Raw genomic sequence first — 23,985 nt, 5'->3', positions numbered from 1 at the left:
TGGGCACTGTCCCTCAGCTCTTCAGCTCAAGGCTAGCGCTCTACCACTTTAGCCACAGCGCCACTTCCGGCTTTTTTCTTTTTTCTTATGTGGTGCTGAGGAATCGAACCCAGGGCCTCTGGCATGCAAGGCAAGCGCTCTACCACTGAGCCACCTTCCTAGCCCCCAAAAAGACCATTTTTAAATGACAATTGTTTCCAATATATTAATCTTGTATTTACTTAAAATTTTCGGATTCAAGCTAGCCCAGAACTCTGGAGCTCAGGAGATCCTTCCACCTCAGCCTCATGTATATCTGGGACTATGGACATTTATTACCACAGCTGGCTTCAAGATTAATTCTTTTTTTTTTTTTTTGGCAGGTCGTGGGACCTAAACTCTGGGCCTGGGCGATGTCCTTCAGCTCTTCAGCTCAAGGCTAGCACTCTACCACTTTGAGCCACAGCGCCACTTCCAGCTTTCTTCTGCTTATGTGGTGCTGAGGAATTGAACCCAGGGCCTCATGCATGCAAGGCAAGCACTCTACCCCTGAGCCACTTTCCCAGCCCCTTCAAGATTCATTCTAAGGAAAGTAGTATGCGGGGTTTTTTTGTGTTTTTTTCCCCCCACTGTATGATAGATTATTTAAGGATTAGGACCATCTAGTATTGTGCATACACTCTGGTGGCCAGCTGCCCCAGAATTATAAGGTTAAAGTATTTCCTTTTTCTACCTATCTGTTCCCTACCTCCATGGTTTGTGCTTGGTGCATTGCCTTGATAGCTGTCTGTGCCATGGCTCTTGTTGTAAAAGTCACAAATGCACAACCTGGTAAGAGAAGAATCAGTAATTCACTCATTTGTTTACATACTTATCTGATGAACACAGACTGAAAGCTATGTGTCAACTTCCAAACTAGTTTTCAGGGGTTCATGAGCTGACAGATCAAAGAGATACATGTCATTAACTGGGTACTAAATATTATAATAAAAAATAAGGGAATCACAACCAGTAACAAGTGCCTGAGAGGGGAAGAATCATATCCTTTAGTTGTCCTTGAAACAGTGGAAAGAAATGCTTGCATCTTGGCATCAAGATCTTCACCTAACACAAAAATGAAAAATTTTAATACATGACACTGAAGTACAGAATGTAAATCCTTAGTGGGGATAGGAGAAATCAAAAGGAATCTGTTGACAAAAGTCTGATAGGATTTAGATGTACAGAAGGAAGCAGTAGGCCAAACCACTTCATCATAACAAGGACATGGTGGCTAGGGATCTGTTTTCCACTAGTTAATTTAAAAAAGGGACTCTGAATTTAAGACACACATCTTTAAGTGATATAAAAATGTACCACCTCGGCTCAGGCCATCAGGTCCCCGCAATATCCTGCATTCTTCAATCTGTCCAAATGAAGAGAACATGACTCGGATGTCATTTTCAGTGCACTTCTTGGAAATCATGCCAATAAACAACTTCCTGTCTTCCACTGCTAAAAGAGTAAAATACAAAAGGCTCAAATATTATTACTAAAAGGTCAGGGAGCATAAACTTGGGAATCAGTCTGCCTAGGTTTGAATATTGGCACTATGCTTCATATACTATTTCACAGATTTTCAATACACACATTTTCCCTCTATAATGTTAAACTTCCTCCTCCAACCAATGGTATATTGAAATTATATATAACTTTAAGAAGTATTCAGATGAAATATAGTAGCCTTGTGCTCTTGTTAAAATTATTGAATGGAGGATATCACCGATCTGTGATGGTTTCCCCTCCCTTGATTAAAGATAAACAGGTTTACTTCAAAGTATAACTGTAGGTATTAATTGCAAAATGTTTAGCATCTTACCTAGTACTTAGTATGTGTGCCCTTTCTAGAAATAGTGTTTTAAAAAAGAAGTTTTCCCACACTTGTGACCACAGGAACAAAATACCCTTTTTTCAGTGAGTAGAATTTCTTTAAAAACGCACCCCCCCACACACACCACCTGTGAATGGTACTTTGGTCATTTTTGTATAGTTAATAACTCTGGGATCTTAAAATTAACAGCCCTGCTTGTTGAGTTTCTCATAGACACCATAAAATGTTTCAACTCTATGTTCCATATTCTCTAATGTGTTCTGTCCAAATGAACCTTTATGAGCCAGATGTCATCCAATTTCATGTTGACTTTCTTGGGAGGAATATGCGTAATTCCCAGTTTCACTTGAAAAGGTAAAGCTCTTAAGGATCCCACCAAACATAGCTGTCAAGTGCGGCTCCTGCTGGGCGCTGATAACTCACACTTGTAATCCTAGCTACTCAGGAGGCTGAGATCTAAAGATCAAGGTTCAAAGCACTTGGGCAGTAAAGTCCATGAGACTCTTTTTGCTGTCCCTGAGCCTCTTTGTGCTCAAGGCTAGCACTCTACCAGTTGAAACACAGCTCCTCTTTTGGCTTTTTCTGTGTAGTTTATTGGAGAGGTAAGAGTCTCATCGACTTTCCTGCCTAGGCTGGCTTCAAACAGTGATCCTCAGGTCTCAGCCTCCTGAGTAGCTAGGATTACAGGCGTGAGCCACTAGCACTAGTCTATTCATGAGACTCTTCAACTAACTACCAAAAAGCGAGATGTAGAGGTGTGGCTCAAATGGCAGAATCATCCTTGAGGGAATAAAAAGCTAAGGGACAGTGTTCACTCCCTGAGTTCAAGTCCTAGTACCAGCACGAAAGAAAGAAAATGGGCTGGAGATATGGCTCAAGCAGTTAGAGGGCCTACCAGACAAGTATGATGCCTTGAGTTCCAACTCCTGTAGCACAAAACAAACAAATGTGTTATACTCATAAAGAACATTCTAGTTCATTCTAATATGTTCTTTATCATACTAATTTAAAAGACAATAGTAAAATTTATTTTTGGCCAGTACAGGGATTTTGATTTCAGGACCTTGTAGCTGTTCAGCTGGCCCTCTACCACTTGAGCTGTATCTCCAGCCCTATTTCTTGCTGGTTATTTTGTTTCTTTTTTTGTTGTTGACAACCATGGGGCTCGAACTCCGGACCTGGGTGCTGTCCCTCAGCTCTTCACCTCAAGGCTCGTACTCTACCACCTGAGCCACACCCCACTTCTGGCTATTTCTGTTTATGAAGTGCTAAGGAATCGAACCCAGGGCCTCATGCATGTGAGGCAAGCACTCTACCACTGAGCCACCATTCCAGCCCATTTGCCGGTTATTTTGGAGATAAGAGTCTCATGGACTTTTCTTCCCGGGTTGGTTTTGAACCAAGACCTGTAGATCTCAGATTCCTGAGTAATTAGGATTACAGGTATGAGCCACCAGTATCAGGGTGGAAGTCTAGATTCTTGGTTTTTTGGGTGTCAGTCCTGGGGTTTTTACCTGGCTTTTGCCAGGGCTTGGGTGCTGTCCCTGAACTTCCTTTGCTCGAGGATAGTGCTCTACCTGAACCACAGCACCAATTCCATCTTTTTTTTTTTTTTTCTGAGTTTATTGGAGTTAAGAGTCTTACAGACTTTTGTTTCAAAGATAGCCTGGACAGGAAAGGCTATGAGACTCTTATCTCCAATAAACCACTTAGAAAGCCGGAAGTGGTGCTGTGGCTCAAGTGGTAGAGCATTGAGTTGAAGAGCTCAGGGACAGGGCCCAGGCCCAAAGTTCAAGCCCCAGGACACAACAAGAACAACAATTAAAAAACAACAACAAAACAAACAACAAAAAATCTAAGAAGACTTGATATGCTTGCTTACCATTGTTCTTTTCACTGTCAGCAGGTTTCATCTGTATAGGATGATGCATCTACAAAGGAAAACCCAAGTATTATCCCTATATACATTGATGGCATTAAACAATGTGAGTTAGTTCTAAAAGACCTACCAAAACTAGAGCCTTAAGGGGTTTTTTTTTTTTTTGGCTAAATTTATTCCTGCCTCATGATCTTTCCCCACAAAATGTAAGAATAGACAGAATGTGAGTCATGACATTAAAATACCCAAGATTCTTGGCAGAATGAGAACTACTTTCAACCTATCTTCTTTGAAGGCTCCCTTTACATCTTTCTTTTCATCAATTCCCATAGTGGTTACCTTTTCTGCAAAATGTTTTTCAGAACGTGCCTGATATGTATAAACATGTCCCATGTAACAAACAACCACAGTTCCATTTATTAGCAGGAGTTTTCTTACCCCTGGCAGGACTTTCATGTTGTGAAGAGCATTCTGCGCTTCTAATGCAGCTTTGCGGGTGTAAAATGTAACAAAACAGCACCCTGTAACAAACGAAATTTTATAAAAATCAAACCAGTAGTTGTTCAAGTATTCCTTTTTCCCCTAAACTAAAATGGAACTTAAAACTAGAAGAGAAAGAGAGAGAAGCTGGGTGTAGAAGGGTCTTTTTATGCTTTTTTTTTTTTTTTTGATTTAGCCTCCTAGTCACAAGTCTTCTTTAGCTATTTCTACAACTTCTTTGGAAAGATAGCTTATCTTGCAAAAGTCAGGTGCCATTCCATGTATCAAACCTACTGGGAACTTCAAGTAATAAACGGAGGAGGACAGCCACAAACAGGACAGGCTCCACACTCCAGCAGCAGCAATCTTCAAGAGCTCCTCTCCCTACTCTCAAACCACTTCCTACATACCATAGCTGGTTTCTACCATAGGCTTCAAATAACATTAAGTCACCAAAGACTTAAGTGCAGTAACTTACGAACTTAGTATCTCTTTAAACTTTTGGGTCTCATCAAAAACAAGCTTGAAGCTCCTGAAATCTATAGACTCTGTGCTTTGTGGAGTAGTAGAAGGAAGTATGCTTTGCGAATCTTGGGTTTCAATGTTCTGATGCTTCCAATGTTTCCATGAGATAAAAATAAACTGGCAATTTCTTTGTAATACCTAGACCATGGATTCGTGGATAGTCTTTCTCTTTTAGTTTACTCTGGTCAGGATACTAAAGAAAAGCTTACATGGTTGGCTCTATTTTACTTTGTCATTCCATTCTAAGATTAAATATTTCAAAAGATCTATCAATTAAATTTAAGGCTCACAAAGGATTGCCTAGAATCAATCTATGAATTATCCTCCTGAGGTCACCTTATCTTTTTATTTTTAGCCATTAAATGTGTTTGGACTATAAAATAGAGCTACTTTAAAAGGACAGAATTTTCCCCCTGTAAAAAGACCACAGGAACACCCAAGCAACAAGAATGGAAGTTACACGATAGGAATTACAATAAAAACTCAATTCTTTGTACCCTATCAAAGCCATGAAAACCTTACCTTTGCTCTGAGGAGGGTTTTGGCTCCTATCCCTTAGGACATTGATTTCATAGACAGCACCATACTGCTCAAAAAGTTCCCTCAAGTCCTTCTCAGACCAGGTCCTCGGAACCTGGCCCACAAACATCTTAATAGCATCAAGATCCGGTTGGTCTGGGTGGTCCAGGGTGCCGTTCATTTTCTTTGAGCTGCAGGAAATAAAATGAAACTTCTATTATGTATTCAAGTTGTTTTTTTCCACAGGGAGTTTCTGTGTAAATTTTCAATAACTTGGCTAGAGTCATGGCTCAAGAGTGTAGAATGCCTGTCTACCTTGCTCAGAGTTCTAATCCCAGTACATCATAAAGAAGGAAGAAAAACTGAAAGAAAAAGATTTTCAACTACTAAAAATTTGGGGGCAAGGATTCTACTTTATTCACTTCTCAGAATTCTCTTGTCCTCCCCTCTAAGGTCCTTATTCTGATTAGGACACCCTGGGTTTAAGCTAAGAACTGACAATGTCACTTGTTCGTTGTCTAACATGAGAGTTTTCAGAGAAGCTTACAGGATGAAACTCCCAAAGCAAGGTTTTTTCTGGTTGGTTGTAGGACTTGAACTCAAGGCTTGGATCAACTCAAGGCTAGTGCTCTACCACTTTAAGTCACAGTGCCACTTCCAGTTTTCTAGTGGTTAATTAAAGATAAGAGTCTCACGGACTTTCCTGACTGGGCTGGCTTTAAACAGCAATCCTCAGATCTCAGACTTCTGTGTGTAGCTAGGATGACAGGCACGAGCCACTGGTGTCAGGACCAAAGCAAGTTTTAATATAAGAACTGACTAGGATACCAGTCTTTAAAAGTGGCTGCTTGATGCATAATCCTAGTGCTGTTTAGTTAGGTCACCCAACTAGAGAAAGCTCTGCCTCTTAAAAGTTCTATAAGAGATTGTGATACAAAAACAATGTGTCATCATCCTAGTTTTAATTATATATTTCTTATTTTCCTGGGTACTGTCCCTTAGTTTTTTTGCTTATGAGTGGTGTTGTACCATTTGAGCCATAGCTCCACTTTTGCCTCTTTTTCTGTTGGTTCTAGGGCTTGAACTCTGGGCCTAGGCACTGTCCCTCAGCTTTTCAGCTCAAGACAAGCACTCTACCACTTGTGCCACAGCATCACTTCCGTTTTTTTAGTGATTAACTGGAGATAAGAGTCTCAAGGCCTTTCCTCTCTGAGCTGGCTTTGAACAGCAATCCTCAGAGTAGCCTCCTGAGTAGCTAGGATTACAGGCGTGAGCCACTGGCGCCAAGCCTGGCTTTTTTTTTTTTAAGTGGCTAACTGGAGGTAAGGGTCTCACTGACTTTCCTACCTGGACTAGCTTTGAACATGATCCTCAGTCTCCTGAGTAGCTAGGATTACAGGCACACACCATGGGCTTGGGCCCTAAATTATTATTATTTTTTGGTCCAGTCGTGGGGCCTGAACTCTGGGCCTGGGCGCTGTCTCTCAGATCTTCAGCTCAAGGCTAGGGCTCTACCACTTGAGCCACAGCGCCACTTCCGGCTTTTTTCTTTTTGCTTATGTGGTGCTGAGGAATCGAACCCAGGGCCTCAGGCTTGCAAGGCAAGCACTCTACCCCTGAGCCACCTTCCCAGCCCCCTAAATTATTTAATGTACTGCTATTACTCCAAGATCTTACCATTGGTTTCCATTTCCAAGTGCAACTATTTCACATCACTGTCAAGAATATTTAGGAGAATTCTAGATCTATAGATGTTTCTACTCAGAAGATACTATCAATTTTGAAATACTTCCCACTGTTTCAAGAGCTCATATTTATCTAAGCCAATAACAATTTAAGTTTAAAAAAACTAGCAAGTTTGTCTTTTCATTTTTTTGTTGCTTTACTACTTAATACAGCAGTCTAATCATATTCAAAATTTCTAGATTCTAATAACCAATCCAAAATAATCTCTTCCTCTATTATATATTAACCACTATTTTAAGCATCATGTAGCTGCACCTACCCTTTTAAAGGACTGACAGCTTGAAGGAAGTTTCAGCTCTTTTTTCTTTTTTTGCAGTACTAGGTTTTGAATTTGGGGTCTCAAGCTTGCTAGGCAGCTGCTCTCTATTCCTATCCATCCCTGTAGCCACACCTGGTATAGCCTCTGGTTCAAAGTTAGCAATCAAATGTGGGATGGGATGAAAAGAATTTCTTGATAATGGTCCTAACAATTCTTCTTATTCAGTTAACCGTACCAAAATAAATGTGTGCACAAGATGATGCAAATTTAAGATTATGAGTCTGACAAAAATTTAAGACTATAATTAGTCAACTGCCATAGGACCTAGGTAAGACCTTTTTTGAAGTGTTTTTGAATGCATTATTTCATTGGGTTTCCTTTAATCTGCTAATTTGAAGATTTGTATGGCAGGTCACTGCAAAGATATAATTATTCAGAAGCTTCATCTTAATGTTTAACAAAAATCAGAGTACAATGATGAGAAAAAGCCCTATGACTAGTGAAACAATGGGTGTCCCTCCCTACATCCTGCCCCCAACAACTTTAATTACCAGCTTTAATACCAGTTTAATAAAATGCTGTTAATATTCCATCATATTTCTATTTTAGGAATAACAGAACCCCAATGGTGTTCAGAATATATTCTGATAATAACCTGACAGCTATTTCTGAAAAGAGGCAGAAGTTTATTCATTTGTATTACACTGTAGGCAACTGTTACCATCTTGTCCCTTCCTTCTTTTTTTTTTTTTTTTTGTGTCGGTCGTGGGGCTTGAACTCTGGGCCTGGGCACTGTCCTTCAGCTCTTCAGCTCAAGGCAAGCGCTCTACCACTTGAGCTACAGCGCCACTTCTGGTTTTCTGGTGGTTTATTGGAGATAGGAGTCTCACAGTCTCTCCTGCCTGGGCTGGCTTTGAACTGCGATCCTCAGATCTCAGCCTCCTGAGTAGCTAGGATTACAGGCGTGAGCCACCAGCGCCTGGCTCCCCTTCCTTCTCTATGTGTGCCACATGAAAATTTTCTGCATTGTCATTTAGTATAAGAAACAAAACTGCAGTCAGTATTAGATTATATATTGTAGTTTACACAAAATAAATCCCCAGGATTCTAGACAGAAGTTCTTATTTTCTCTTGTTTATTTAAGTTCACCTACTTGTTGAAGGCTGACCTTTCTCCTCTTGTATAACAATAGGCACATGAATGCCCTGGAACAGTGCTACTCTAGGAGAAGCCCAAAGACTTAACCCTTTAGAATTTTTTACAGAAACTGGCCATGCCAGTGGTTCATACTTGTAATCCTGGCTACTTGGGAAACAAAGATCCTCTGTCCAAAGCCAGTCTGAGCAAAAAGTTAGCAAGGCTCATGCATGTAAATGCTAGCTACTCAGAAGGCTGAGATCCAGAGGACTATGATTCAAAATTAGGCCAAACAATAATGTCTGTGGGACCCTGTCTCCAAAATCTGACAAAAACCAATAAAAAGCAGGGCTGGAAGTGTGTCACAGGTGGTGGAATACCAGCTAAGCAAATATGTTGTCCAAGTGAGAGGTCCTGAGTTCAAACCCTAGTTCCTACCCCCAAAAAGTTGGCAAGACTCCATCCCCACCAGGAAACTGAGCCAGGGATTCAGCTATATGGGGAGCCTAAGTAGGATGATCACTGCCTGGTCAGACGTTGGCTAGGCAAAAGTATCAGAGCCTATCCAAAACATAACTAAAGCAAAAGAAAGGACTGGGAGTGTCTCAAGTAGAGCTCCAGCTTAGTAAGCTCAAAGCCCTGAGTTCAAATCAAACCCTAGAACCAGAACTGAAATGGACTGAGCCATCTTCAGTCTGTTCAATTTGATACAGTAAATACAAAAAAGCTCACATTTTAAGGTTTTTTTTTTTTCTTTTTGGATGCTGGTCCTGGGGCATGAACTCAACTCAGGGCCTAGGCACTGTCCCTATGTTCTTTTTGCTCAAGGCTAGTTCTCTAACACAAGCATCACCCAGATTTTTTTTGGTGTTTTGGGACACACACACACACACACCTATATAACAATTTTATTACATTACGAGAGATGTGGTGGCTCACTACAGTTTGAGAAGGAAATACTTAGATTCAGCAAATTAGTCAGTCAGGCTCAAGATGCTGTGGAGCTCAGAGGCTAGAACTATGTACCGACTTATTCCTTCCTCAATAAATATCAGGCACTTACTTATACAAGATAACACTCATGATGTTCATGTGTATATATTGGTATATAAAACAAGGATTATTTCCTTGGAGATCATGGAAATGGAGTTAAAAACAAAAGTGGCAATGTCAGATAAAAAAAAGATTGAAGTAACCACATGTATCTATTTATGTATATAAATAAATGTAATAAACCTAAGTAAGCAGTAACAAATTTTGTCAACTGCTACTGATGTGAAGAGCTGAATAACAATGCTCTTCCATGCTTCCTCTTCTACATATACCTCCAGTGTATATACTGTCCTTTAAAGTACACACTGTAGTGGCGCTGTGGCTCAAGTGGTAGAGCACTAGCCTTGAGCTGAAGAGCTGAGGGACAGCACCCAGGCCCAGAGTTCAGGCCCCACGACCGGACCCAAAAAATAAATAAATAAAGTACACACTATATAAAAAAGCCACTTGGGGATGAGACAGTGTGAGAGATCACTAGATACATTCTGAAATTTGTGCCTGCCTCCTCACTCAGTGAAGAGCTCCTCAGAGTAAGTGATCATGAATTACATATATTTACACTGCTCATTCAAGAATCAGCAAACTGGGACTGAGAAGGTGGCTTAGTGGTAGAGTGCTTGCCTAGCATGCATGAAGTCCTGGATTTACTACCTCAGTACCACATAAACAGAAAAAGCTGGAAGTGGCACTGTGGCTCAAGTAAGTAGAGAGCTAGCCTTGAGCACAGAGAGACTCAGGGACAGTGCCTGGGCCCTGAGCTGAAGCCCCAGGACTGCCCACGCCCCCCCAAAAAAAAAGCCAGGCGCCCATGACTCACACCTGTAATCCTAGCTACTCAGGAAGTGGAGATCTGAGGATCACAATTCAAAGCCAGCCTGGGCAAGAAAGTCTATGAGACTCTTGTCTCCAATAAACCATCAGAAGTGGCACTATGGGTCAAGTGATAAGAGCACTCAACTTGAGGTGAAGTACAAAGCCCAGGCCCAGAGTTCAAGCCCCACAACCAATTAAAAAAAAGAAAATCAGCAAACTGGTTTGGAGCTACAGCTCAGTGGTAAAGCACTAATGCATGAGACCCTGCATTCAATCCCTACCACCTCCTCAAAACAAAAACAAGAAAAAAAAAAAAAAACCCAAGCAAATGCACTAGTCGCCTCCTAGAGATAGCAATAAGAGGTTAAGACTATTAAAATATTCTGGAGCTGGGAAGGTGGCTCAGTGGTAGAGTGCTTATCTTGCATGCATGAGGCCCTGGGTTTGATTCCTCAGCACCACATAAGCAGAAAAAGCCGGAAGTGGCACTGTGGCTTAAGTGGTAGAGCGCTAGCCTTGAGTTCAGGCCCTACAATTTACCCTCCCCCCCAAAAAAAAATTCTTATTATGTAACTCAATTGCTAATTTTCCTGCTTCCACTTCTGAGTTCTTTGATTACAGGTATGCACCATCACCCTTGGCTTTATGGTTTCTTCCCCTTCTCCCCTGACTCCATGATACTGGGAATTGAACTCAAGGCTTCATGCTTGCTAGAGGGGCACTCAATACTAGAGCCATGCCTCCAGCCTCTTTTGCATTGGTTATTTTGAAGGCAGGCAGGGTGGTCTTGCTTTGTTATGTCTAGGCCAGTCTGGACTATGATTCCCTAACTTGTGCTTCCTCAAGTATGAAAGGGATGCACCACTGTGTCCAGCCAATGTCTGAGACAGAGTCTCATTAACTATCTTTGCCCTGGCTGGCTTTGAACCATAATCTCCTGATCCCCTTTCCAGTATTAAGCCACTGTGTCCGAAAATGGCTTCTTTTTAGGAGATGAAAATACCCTGTTAATTCGATAGCACTAATGGTTATATAACTTTGTGAATATACAAAACAAAATAAAACAAAAAACCTCACTGAATAGTGCATTTTAAGGTTGTGAATTACCTATCAAAAACAGGATGAAATAGGACAGGAGCAAAGCCAATCCATGCCGTACCCCAAGCTGTAAGGTAGGTAAAGAATACAAGAGCATTGTGAACAGAATGTGTAACTTGTAACTACATCAGAAAGATATAGTTTCCAAGTCTTCTAGTTGCAGTGTGATTTAAATGATAGCAAAACAAGCTGTGTCCTTAAGAAAAACTTTTGGGCCAGGCACTGGTGGCTCATGTCTATAATCCTAGCTACTCAGGAGGCTGAGATCTGAGGATGAAGGCTCAAAACCAGTCCAGGCAGATAAATCCAATACTCTTATCTCTAATTAACCAGCACAACCCTGGAAATGGAGGTTTGACTTAAATGCAGAGCACCAGCCTTAAGTAAAAAAGCTAAACAAGAGTGTAGCATTGGCGCACCTTAATTTGATATTACAGGTACACTGTTATCTGAAACATCCAATAGACAAAACCTTCACATCTGTTTAAAAATCACTTTTTAAAAACTTTTATTATTCACTTTGTCATTCTCTCCCTTCTTCCAGTTGATTTGCCCCTTTGTTCATTATACAAGTAGACAAATTTTAGGTGTTTATCAATTCCTCCACCTCCCCAGACTTGAACACTGTTATAATTCCAAACTCTGGCTACCATCCACCCTCACTAGGTTCCCCTGGCTTACAAGCTGTGCTATGAAAAAACTGGAGAAAGGCATTCAAACAAAGGACCTGAGATATTTACTAGCTGTTCTCCAGTAGGAATAAGACAGAAAAGCCTGTGCTCTCAAGAAGTTAATTTTCATTTTGATAAAGGGAGACTTAATTGGGTACAATGGTATAGATACATGGGCTTGGGGAGGATTGGGGGGTGTCTTGGGTGTCTTGGACTCAGACCCTCAAGATTTCTGGGCAGGTGTTCTACCATTTGAGCCACATCTACAGCCCTTTTTCATTTTTAGCTATTTTTTGGATAGGTTCTCCCATTTTGCCCAGGACCTGCCTCAGATCATGATCCTTCTACATAGGCTTCCCCTGTAATTTGGGATTACAGGTATACTTTATATTGCTGGCTTGTTGGTTTATATAGTCTTTGCACCAGCTAGCCTTGAATCATGACTCTCTGGATCTTTGCCTCCAAGTAGCTGGGATTAGAGGTGTATACCACCACTCCTGGACTTATACAGGTATTTTGGGGTTGTTTTGTTTTTGGTAAGGACTCCACTACCAAGCTTGCTGGGAATGCATCCAACCACTTGAGCCACTCCATCAGCACCACAATACAGTATTTGAAGTCACCACCCAACAATGGCACTGCTTTTGAAGAGGTTTGAAGAAATAAAGATCTTATCAATGCAATCTTCTCCAACTACCAAAAAAAAAAACAAGGCCCACCTTGGGCCTGTTATTCATTCCACTGTACTTCCCAAACTCTTCTATATGGTGCCAGACTCCACTTACTCTAGGACTCTACAAAACACTGAACAACACCTGCCTCAGAGGCACTGGCAATGAACGAGGACACAACTTTAATACTTCAAATCCTTTAGCAGATGTATAAATATTCTGTGAAGGATGTGACTAATATGGTTTTACTTCATTTGGAGAAAGGAAGAAGCGTGGGATTTAAGCTGAATGGAGTAGGCAACTGGAATAGGTGCCCTGTGGCATGGAGGACTGAAAGCTCAGGAGCGATGAAGCAATGGTAAAGACTAAGAACATAGTGCAAGGGAAAAATCATACAACATCAGGAAACACAGAGAAAATAAGACTTGAGAGTGTTAGAGAACAGAAAATGGGGGTGGGGGTGGGATGAAGAAAAATCTACAAGACAAACAAAGTTGGTTGAAGAGTCTCAGTGATAAGTTTTCCACGGCACACTGATAACTTGGGACTTTATTCAAGATTTTGAAACAAGAAAATGAGATTTGTCTTTTAATATACCTGTCAAACCAACCATGGTGATGGATACTTGTAATCCCAGTGCAGAATACGAGGCAAGAGGAACATGAGTTTGTGGCTAACCTCAGCTACAAAGTCACTCTCTCAAAAAATAGAAACATCCCTGGCAATAAATAATCTAGAGAATTAAATAACTGAAGAAATACAAAAATAGGAAGCTTGTACATAAATTAGCTCCTAAGACTGAAGCCCATCCTCATTTTGGGTCCAGATCCACTAAAGGACTTGTAGTTCAAGTGATCTCTAAGGAGGTAAGAAGGAAGAAGTTAGCGTAACTCTTGAGGGTTCTGGTGGAATCTGGAAAACTGCTGTTGGAGATGTCCAACAGGCTTTTTTTTTTTTTTTGGTCAGTCATGGGGCCTGAACTCTGGGTCTGGGTGCTGTCCCTCAGCTCTTCAGCTGTAGACTAGTGTTCTACCACGTGAGCTTCAGCCCCACTTCTGCTTATGTGGTGCTGAGGAATCGAACCGAGGGTCTCATGCATGCAAGGCAAGTACTCTATGACTGAGCCACCTTCCCAGCCCCCCAACAGGCTATTTTTTTGGGGGGGTCCGGTTTTGGGGCCTGAACTCTGGGCCTGGGCACTGTCCCTCAGCTCTTCAGCTCAAGGCTAGCACTCTACCACTTGAGCCACAGCGCCACTTCCGGCTTTTTTCTTAGGTGGTGCTGAGGAAGCGAACCCAGGGCCTCAGGCATGCAAGGCAAGTGCTCTACCACTGAGCCACCTTCCCAGCCCCCAACAGGCTATTTTTAAAAAAACAAAGTTCAGAAGGTACTGCAAAATACAGAGACCTGAAACACAAGAAGCACATCAATATTCCATTAAGCGATGCAGAGCAGCTAAAAGCAAAAGGTTCTATGTATAACCCATGGAGAATGCCCATATCATAAGGTACAAAATAAAGTCAGAAGAAAAGCCAAGAAGAAGCTTAAGACTGAGCTAAGGAGAATCAAGTACAGCCATTCTGAAAACAGGAATTAGAGCCCAGGTTACCTGGAGCTTCCAGAGCCCCCTTTACTAAAACACTACCCTGTTACAAAAAATTTTGAAGATGTTGGTCACATTCCCAGGCAAAATATGGCAAGAAAACCACACATTTAGCCTTCTATTAAAAGCAGTACTTCTCTGAAGTGGGGGAGAAAAAAAAGGGGGGGCTAAGAATCAAAGAAGTGGCAAACACAAACCATTCTCAAGAATTTCCCTCTTAGGTTGGGGACATGGCTCAGTTGGTAGAGTATTTGCCTAGCACACATAAGGCTCTGGGCTCAATCCTCAATCTCTCTCTCTCTCCCCCACACACACACTTTCTTTGAAGTTTTTTTTTTTGGGGGGGGGGTCCAGTCCTGGGGCTTGAACTCAGAGCCTGGGCAGTCCCTGAGCTTCTTTTGCTCAAGACTAGCACTCTACCACTCAAACCTCAGCGCCACTCCCTGCTTTTTCTGTTTACATGGTACTGAGGAGTCAAACCCAGGGCTTCATGCATGCTAGGCAAGCACTCTACCACTAAGCCACATTCCCAGTCCTCTTTGAAGTTCTTTACTCCGCTATTTCAGTATATCATTTTTATGAAAGTAGACCCAAGGACTTGGCCAAAGAGAAGAACTAATAAGTAATGGTTCACTGACATTTTGGTCTAGTGGGCAAGCACAAAACTTGAGTATCACTAAATTTTTATTTCAGGCTGACATCCTCAGGTAACCCAGAGATGGTCTCTCTCAACTGGTTTTCTCATCTGGAACATAAGCCCAATAGGCTTCACAGTTTGGTGAGAATGCATACTTAAAAGACCTTTAGATATTATACTTAGAATACAGTATTGAGTTGGGCAATGATGGCTCACACCTGCATCCTAACTACTCAGGAGACTAAGATACAAGGACTGAGGTTAGAAGATAGCCCATGTAGAAAAGTCTGTGAAGGCTCTTATCTCTAACAAAACAGCCAGAAATGGAGTTTGTATTGGGACTTGTAAGTAGAAGTCCTTTAGAAATTGTGTTGAGCACGCCTTACTAGGTAGAATAGTTCTGTGAATTTGTTAAAAGTATTGTCTGTAGATAGAATGCATTCAATCTCCTGGGAAACTAGGCCCAATGCTCACACATGTAATCCTAGCTACTCAGGAGGCTGAGATATGAGGGTCAGCATTTGAAGCCAGCCTGCACTGGAAAGTCTGTGAGACTCTTATCTCTAATTAAACACCCAAAATGTTGGAAGTAGAATTATGGCTCAAGTGATAAGAGTGCTAACCTTGAGTATAAAAGCTCAGAGACAGTGCCCAAGGCCCCAAGTTCAAGGCCCAGGACCGGCATATACACACAAAAGCCCACATAAAATAAAATACCGTATTGAGCCCTATTCTAGCATAATAATTATCTGGATTTTCAAATTCCAGGTAAAGTTCATGCATTGATCCATGGTCCAGACTTCATAAAATACTGACATAGTCTAAACCTCTTGTAAGATAAAAAAAAAAAAAAAAAAACAAGGCTGAAATCTTAAAGGGCTGAACATTAGGCAATGACAAAGTATAAGAGAAGGTATCATTTGAGCCCAGCACCAGTGGCTTACGCCTGTAATCCTAGCAACTCAGGAGGCTGAGATCTGAGGTCATGGTTCAAAGCCAGCCCAAGCAGGACAGTCCACGAGACTCTGATTTCCGATTACCTACCATAAAACCCGGAGTGGTACTGTAGCTCAAGTGGTAGAGCACTCACCTTGAGCTGAAGAGCTGAGGGACAGTGCCCAGGCCCAGAGTTCAAGCCCTACGACTGAACCACCCCTCCCCACCAAAAAGAGAGAGAGAGAGAGAGAAAAAGAGAAGGTATAATTTGAATAACAAAGTCATATCTAGTAATCCCTAGAACATGGGTATACTTTTATTATATACTAAGTCTTGATGGTGGTATTTTAGGAATTTTTATCTGTTTACTGCTAAAGTAACATTTTAGTAGTAAAGAACTATCATAAGACATACCTAAATTACTATTATTTGAGAGAAGGCGTAAGATCCATTTCAGAACAGCAAAACGCTAATTTGGAATCATTTTCCCCTCCAACTATTCCAAGAGTATTTGCTATTACCCACACCTGTTCCACCTAATCCCAAGGCAGACTGATTTATACATGGAGGCCTAACCTCAAAGACCTACACTAACACCTGTCATGTACAGAGTATGATACCATTTAACATTCTTGGTTCTAAAAAACCTCAGGGTCCAAGACACTAAAGTGAATAAAGCCAGGCAAATCTGATTATGTGACAGAGATCAAAGAAAATTCAAATTTTGACTGCAATTTTGACTGAAATGGGCTTTTCTTTATACACTCCAGTCCCTGTAGCTGTAACTCTGAGCCAGATCAGCATTTTAATTGTTGACAATGAAGTTCTTGCCCATTTTTATGAACTAGCAAGGTTTCTCATCGCCACACCCACTATTTTAGCAAACTGCCAGTTATGCCTGATCCAATTTTGCTGCTTTTGGATGGTAGGGAACAATTTGATGTTCCTGAAATTATGGGCTACATTGAATTTTCAATTAGAATGAGGGGGAAGGAGAATCAAAGTTCAGTATTACACTTTGCAATATCAATACAAAATGTTATACTATAAAAATATATACACTATACACAAATAAACACTATATACAAATAAACACTATACACAAATATACACTATACATATGGAAATACAAAACAGCCTAACTACCAGTTTCTTCTGTGATAGCTTAATAATTTGTTAATTAAAACAATAATAAAACATTTCATTCCCAAAGGATTATTTGAAATTAATGCCCAACCTGAATGAAGTAATAAAGCTGCAGTTTAAAAGAAAATCTTGAAATCAATCTTACAGGATAACTCTATAGCTGGAAGGTACTGGAGCCTGCACACTTGAACTGGTGTTACAGTTTATCATAAATCAAGTACACCCTTGCACCAAGAATTTAGTTACATCTTGAAGGAAATTAGCAGTTATGAGATAGAATCAGACTAAAACAAAAAATGTTACCATGAGAGAATTTAGATTTTTTTTTTTGTCCAATTCTTTCCCCCTCTTTTAAGGAAAGGGATCAATTTCATCAAACAAAAGTAACAGAAACAGCCCAGTTCCTCTGCTTAGGAAAAAATTAGACAACAAAAATACTTACACAGGACTGGAATTCAAAGAGCAATGATCCACCATCATTTCTGGAAGGAAATCCAACTTAAACGCAGCCATCACCTCACTCTCCCCTTCAGAAGCCAATGATATTAACTTGCTGCACTTGTCTGATCCACAAATACACACAGCTTTAGCTTCCTGGGCCCCACGAAAAACACAAAGTGGAAACAGGCGCTCAGGGAAACCAGCAATAAGTGCTACAGAAACAAGCAGGTCTGGGGAAGGGGCAGGGAAAGGGAGGAATGGATTAAAATGGGGATGTGACCATGTGAAGAGAGGCTCAGCCCGACACACAATGAAAGTGCTGATGCGCCAGGCTTGTTTTGTGTGATTTTCCCTGGCGAAGCAGTACTAAGTGCACTGTCAGATAAATAGTGTGTCAGATCCATGAAGATAGCAGTAACCAACAGAGCAGAAGAAGAACAAACTTGTTTCACATACTCCAAACTCCTCCCTGCAAATCAGTTTTTTACATCTCTCAAAGTTTAAAGCTACCTGAAGAAGAAAACAAAAAACAAACCCAAACCTTGCCACCACAGTGTGAAAATGTTCTTAAAGAACTGGATTGATGGCCCTGGTTTTAAACTTAGTTTCCATGTGTCAAACTGCAATGGGCAGTCCTTTGGGTCCATACTAATCTCAGAACAGTCACAAAAGGAAGAACAGCAAGGGAATCAGAGAGGTTCAGAGCAAGCTGAAGAACTGACCACCAAAAGCATGCTGCTCACACACAATTACCTCCACTGCACCAATCCTGCTTTAATAACAGTGTAGAAGGTAAAATGAGCCATCAAACGTTTCCATATCAGAAGGCGGCACAGGCAAAATTTCTTTATGAACTCTTTTAATTTTAACTTGTCTGAAAATAAAGGCGGAATAGTAATAATACTCTGCCTCTTTCTTGTACTAGGAAATATGCCTGAAAGTTCTCTGCTAACTTTTATAAAGAAAAAAAAAGCCACCACAGTGGTGGTAAAGAACTAGGTCTACTAAGGACAAATACTCTAACATAAGGAGAAAGAAATGGACACTAAGCCTCTCCTCCTCCTCCTGTAAACTGCTGCGGAGGGCTGGGGGTGTTGCTCAGTGGCACAGTACTTGCCTAGCATTCACAAGGCCAAGGCTAGAGTGGGAGGAAGAAAAGTGTCTGTCAATTTTCAGCACAAAGAGGACAAAACACTGGTGTGAAAACCAAGAAGAATGAATGCATGCATAAAACTTGTAAGTAAGTGAGCAGTAAAGGAGGATATACTTAGCAGTCAAGACAGATGTGTGCTCCTGTTCTCAATATAGCTTCACATCTCTCCAAACAACAAATGGTGGCATTTCAATATTTAGGCAGTGACTCTAAAAATTATTTCCAAAGGCTATCTAATTTCACAGGCTTTTCCCCCTCCTATTTTTATTGTTAGGTTTGCCTAGCCAACCTAATGGTTTTATTTCACTAAGCTCAGTTCACAACAATAGGAACTTTGAAAAAAGTTTTACTCAGCATGTAAAGTAAATCAATGAAACTCATGTAGAGTTACTTAATATATATATAGTGAAAGACATCAGGTAGTCGCATAGGCCTAAAAGTTCCAGTCTGTGTAATAATGGTTGCACACAAAAAAGCTAGGTCTTCAACACCAGAAGCAACCATCCAAAATATCTATGATAGGAGCTGTTTTTCCTAGACAAATAGTGGCTAAGCTGACCTACTGCTTTGAAAGTAGAAGTAGTAGGAGCTCTCTTCCATCCTATCAAAGAAGGAAGTATAAATTAAGTCTATATGAGACAGTGAACTGTACAAGAGACATCCAGTACAGTTCATCCAGCCCTGAATGTGAGACAGCAGTGGACAGTAACCCTACCTGGGGCTGATTAGGTTACTGGTAGGTTTGTCCTACTTTCTGTATGCTGAAGGCTGATGACATTCCTATTCCCATAGAAAGCTATCTGGCCCAGCAGTTAACTTTGTTGAGTCAAAATCCATATTATGGTTGGTTGGTTGGCTTTTAGGAGCAGACATACTGGGGTTTAAACCCAGTTAAACTTGCTAGGGTCAGGGTCTACAGTCTGGATTTTTGTGATAAACTCTCACAAAACTTGTGGCTTTTTTTCCCCCTCCTGGGCTGGCCTCAAACAGTAATCCTTCCACTCTCAGCCTTCAGAGTAGCTAGAATTATAGGTGTAAGCCACTGGTGCCCAGGCCAAGCTAGTGTCTTCCCCTGGGAGAAGGGCAGAACGCCAGTCCTAGGGCTTGAACTCAGGGCCCAGGCACTATCCTTGAGCTTCCTCCCCACCAAAGACTAGTACTCTACCACTTGAACCACAGCTTCACTTCTGGCTTTTTGCTAGTTAACTGGAGATAGGAGTCTCACAAACTATATTGCCCAGGCTGGTTTCAAACCTGGATCCCTCAGAGCTCAGCTTCCTGAGTAACTATGCTCATGGGCATGAGCCATGGGTGCTTGACTTGGTGATTCTTTTTTAAAAGAATTCTTACATTTAGCTAGGCACTCTACCAGTCTTGAACAGCTAAGGGACAGTACTCAGGCCCTGAGATCAAACTTTACTACCAGCACAAAAGTAAAGGGGGCAGGAGGATTGGGGAAATCACCAACAAATAACAAAAGGCACTAAATAGAGGAGATTTTATTGAGTCATTAGGCACTGCTCACTATATGAAAGGATGTTCACTCCTTATAATAATTTTTATCATCTAGATGATGGCTTATTCCTAAAATCCTACTCAGGAGGCTGAGATTTGAAAACTGAAGATCAACACCAGTCTAGGCACATAAATCCAAAACATTTAACTCTAACCAGTTTTTAAAAAAAAAAAGCTGGCATAATTTTCATCAAACCACAGACCAGAGCCACGGATGTAAAAGGGGCATGGGGGTGGGGAGAAAGAAAGGGAGGGGGAGAAGGAAAGGGAGAGGGAGAGAGAGGGAGAGACAGAGAGACAGAGAGAGACAGAGAGAGTATCCTGAGCTTAAATTCAAGGCTTCATGCTATTGTTCAGCTTTCTTCCTGGCACTCTGGAGATGGGAGTTTCTTAAGATTTGTCTGTGTTGGCTTTGAATTAGGATCCTCCAGAACTCAGCCTCTTGAATAGCTAGGATTTCAGGCATGAGCCACCCACCAGCCATAAGTGTTATTTTGTTGTTTTTGAGACAGGGTCTCCACATATAGCTTCATCTGGCTTTGAATTTATACCCTCCTGCCTTGACTTCCTAGTGCTAGATTACAGGTTTGGCTTATACCACAACATATGACTTAAAGGTTTTTGTTTGTTTCATTTTGTTTTTGCAGTACTGAGGATTGGACTTGGGACTTTACAAAAGTGCTCTACAAAAAGAGCCTAGAAAGATTTTTTTCCATCAAACATATGAAGTTTGTTCAGAACAATTTTCCAAAAGCCCAAATTATGAAAATTTAGGTTTTTTGTTTTCTTTTTTTTTGGTGCCAGTCCTGGGGATTGGTTGCTGCCTCTGAGCTTTTGTTTTTCCTCAAGGCTAGAGTTCTACCACTTGACCCACAGCTCCACTTCCAGCTTTTTGGAGGTTAATTGTAGAAGAGTCAGAGAGAGGGGTGGGGAAGAGTGAAAAAACTGGGAGAAAATAAGAGAGGAGAATGACAGTATACAGGCTGGGAGAGTGGTTCAGTGGTAGAGTGCTTGCCTAGCATGCATGAAGCCCTGGGTTCAATTCCTCAGTACCACATACATAAATAGGAAGAGCGGGAAGTGCTACTGTGGCTCTCAAGAGGTAGAGTGCTAGCCTTGAGCCAAAGAAGCTCAGAGGGCCGGGCACTGGTGGCTCATGCCTGCAATCCTAGCTACTCAGGAGGCTGAGATCTGAGGATTGCAGTTCAAAGCCAGCCCAGGCAGGAGAGACCGTGAGATTCCTATCTCCAATAAACCACCAGAAAAAACCGGAAGTGACACTGTAGCTCAAGTCCTAGAGCGCTCACCTTGAGGTGAAGAGCTGAGGGACAGCGCCCAGGCCCAGAGTTCAAGCCCCATGGCCAACCAAAACAAAAAAACAGAAGCTCAGAGATAGTGCTCAGGCCCGAGGATTGGCCAAAAACAAAAACAAAAATTCATTACTTGACTTATTAACCCCTTAGTAACCCCTCTGTACATTACCTTTACAATAAAATTTAAATTTAAAAAAAGTCTCAGACTTTTCCTGCCCAAGCTGGCTTTGAACCGCGATCCTCAGATCTCAGCTCCTGAGTAACTCAGATTACTAGTATGAGTCACTAGTGCCTGGCCAACTTAAAGAAATTTTAAAAACAAAGAGAATGGAGGTCTCATAAACTGTCTCTGCTTACACTGTTATTAAAATCCATGTTATGACTTATAAAGCAACAATGCTTTAAAAATCTATAAGTGGCAATAATATTACATGAAGGATGGTACATCTCTTTAAGGAGGTTACAAGAGTTATTCCAGTAGAATTAAGTCCAACATGCTTGTGGGAAAAGAAAGCAGAGAAATTAATCACAAATTACTCAATTTTAGAAAAGGGTTATAAAGTGGCAATAAAAACGATTATGGGGGGCGGGGGGGTGATGCAACAATGCTTGATAAGAAATGTACTCTTTATCTTGCTCATGTAATTGTAACCCCTCTATATGGTATTTTCACAATAAAAAACTTATGAATAATAAATTAAAAAAACGACTATAGGGATACAAAAATGCAGATATTAAAGGAAATATAAGAATTAGAAGTCAGTTTTTCACAGCAATTACCCACTGCTTAAAGAAAAAAAAAACTTTAAATAGTTCCAAATCTCACAATGAACATATTAGAAATAGAGGGCAAAAGTAGTTATAACCAAGGTTTTGCTGCAAAAGAAGACCTTTGCAGAATCTTTTGACCTACGTTCTTTGCATTCTGAATGTATTTTCATCATTTTTCTCTGTTTGATTGTCTCTGTTTCTTTGCCTTTTAAATATTCTCTATCTCTTTTTTGAGGACAATGACTCAAAGCCTGATCATGAGAAGGTAGACTCAAGCAGCCTACTTAAAGTAAAAACCCAAATCAGCATTCATGATCAATGTACAATAAGGTAAATACTCAAGAGAGTAAAATACCCTGCATTTAGAATATAGGAATGGAATAAGCTTAATAGGAAAATGTTGTAAAACTGGGTTAGAAAGAGAGCAATGCTGGACATTACAGTGTTTGTTTGGCCAAAAGGATAAAGGAGTAAATAAAAGCATAGCTGAGCAAAGAAGGCCTAGAAGGCAGGTACATTCACCTACCTTGACTGGCATAACCAGGAAGAATGATGACAGGTGGACAGATTTTATACCTCCACCTCAAAATTCTAAATGTGTTTCAAAGGGCAATAACACGTCTGGTTACATGAACGTAGAAGAGATCAAAGAGTAATACTGAGCTATAAAACAAAATCTATGTCAACAAACATCATCAGTTATATAAAGAAAACTAAACGTGATAAAAATCGAGAGGGCAGTTACAAACTCAGAGTAGTAAACTAGATATCCTCATCACTGCCAAGCCATAGACAAAGGATAAAAAGAATATAAAAAAGAAACAAATAATACTTTAAAATAACCAACTAGAGTAATACAATTTTAACTCAAAATTTTCTGGACTTAAGCCAGGCAACAATAGCTCACACCTATAATCCTATCTTACTGTGGCTCAAGTAGTAGAGCACTAACTAGCCTTGAGTGAAAAGGCTCAAAGGCAGCACCCAGGCCTGAGTTCAAGCCCCATTGACTGATCCCCCTCCCCCCAAAAAAAAGGTCAGACAAGGTAGTGAGACCAAAGGAGGATACTCTTAAGGAGGCACACAAAGGTATAATACCTGTGTGCCTCCAATCATGTAAAATAAAATTTATTGAAATAGACTAAAAAATTCAGTCAACAGAAAATTTTCTGAACTTGGAGGAGGGGTGTGAAGTAAAAAATATGCATATTATTTAACAAAAGTTTCAAGCTGGGTGCCCACAGCTCATGACTATCATCCTAGGATTGAGGTTCAAAGCCAGCCCAGGCAGATGATTTTTTATCTCCAATTAATTAGAAGTGGACATGTGTCAAAAGTGACAGTGTGCAAGTTTTGAGAAGAAAAAGCTAATAAGCAGGACCGGGAAGATGGTTCAGCAGTAAGAGTGCTTGCTCCTCATGCATGAGGCCCTGGGTTCAATTCCTCAACACCATATAAAAGGCCAGAAGTGGCACTGTGGCTCAAGTGGTAGAGCACTAGCCTTGAGCTGAAGAGTTCAGGGATAGTTGGGAAGGGGAAACAAAGGAGGAGGCTACAATGCTTGATAAGAAATGTACTCATTATCTTCCCCATGTAATTTAACTCCTCTGTACAGTATTTTCATAATAAAAAAAGAAAAAAAAAGAGTTCAGGGATAGTGACCAGGCCTAAAGTTCAAGCCCCATGATAGACAAAGAAAGAAAGAAAGGAAGGAAGGAAGGAAGGAAGGAAGGAAGGAAGGAAGGAAGGAAGGAAGGAAGGAAGGAAGAA

At 40.9% G+C, this 23,985-nt stretch overlaps 1 protein-coding gene across 1 annotated transcript in view; it reads right to left on the bottom strand.

Moving 5' to 3' along the window:
• The window catches only part of Celf1 (CUGBP, Elav-like family member 1), an 87,967-nt gene that overhangs the window by 17,139 nt on the left and 46,843 nt on the right, over positions 1 to 23,985 (bottom strand). The window contains exons 2-7 of the mRNA XM_013029958.1: positions 17,465 to 17,616; positions 5,256 to 5,443; positions 4,167 to 4,249; positions 3,732 to 3,780; positions 1,339 to 1,473; positions 728 to 807 (exon numbers count right to left, since the gene is read on the bottom strand). Coding sequence (XP_012885412.1) covers positions 728 to 807; positions 1,339 to 1,473; positions 3,732 to 3,780; positions 4,167 to 4,249; positions 5,256 to 5,443; positions 17,465 to 17,535 — 606 coding nt within the window. The 5' untranslated portion in view covers positions 17,536 to 17,616. The remainder of the gene's footprint in view (positions 1 to 727; positions 808 to 1,338; positions 1,474 to 3,731; positions 3,781 to 4,166; positions 4,250 to 5,255; positions 5,444 to 17,464; positions 17,617 to 23,985) is intronic.

Source organism: Dipodomys ordii, unplaced genomic scaffold, assembly GCF_000151885.1.
Source record: "Dipodomys ordii isolate 6190 unplaced genomic scaffold, Dord_2.0 Scaffold125, whole genome shotgun sequence".
NCBI lineage: Eukaryota > Metazoa > Chordata > Mammalia > Rodentia > Heteromyidae > Dipodomys > Dipodomys ordii.
Note: the sequence above shows the minus strand (reverse complement) of the source record. Positions and strands in the feature narration are given on the sequence as shown.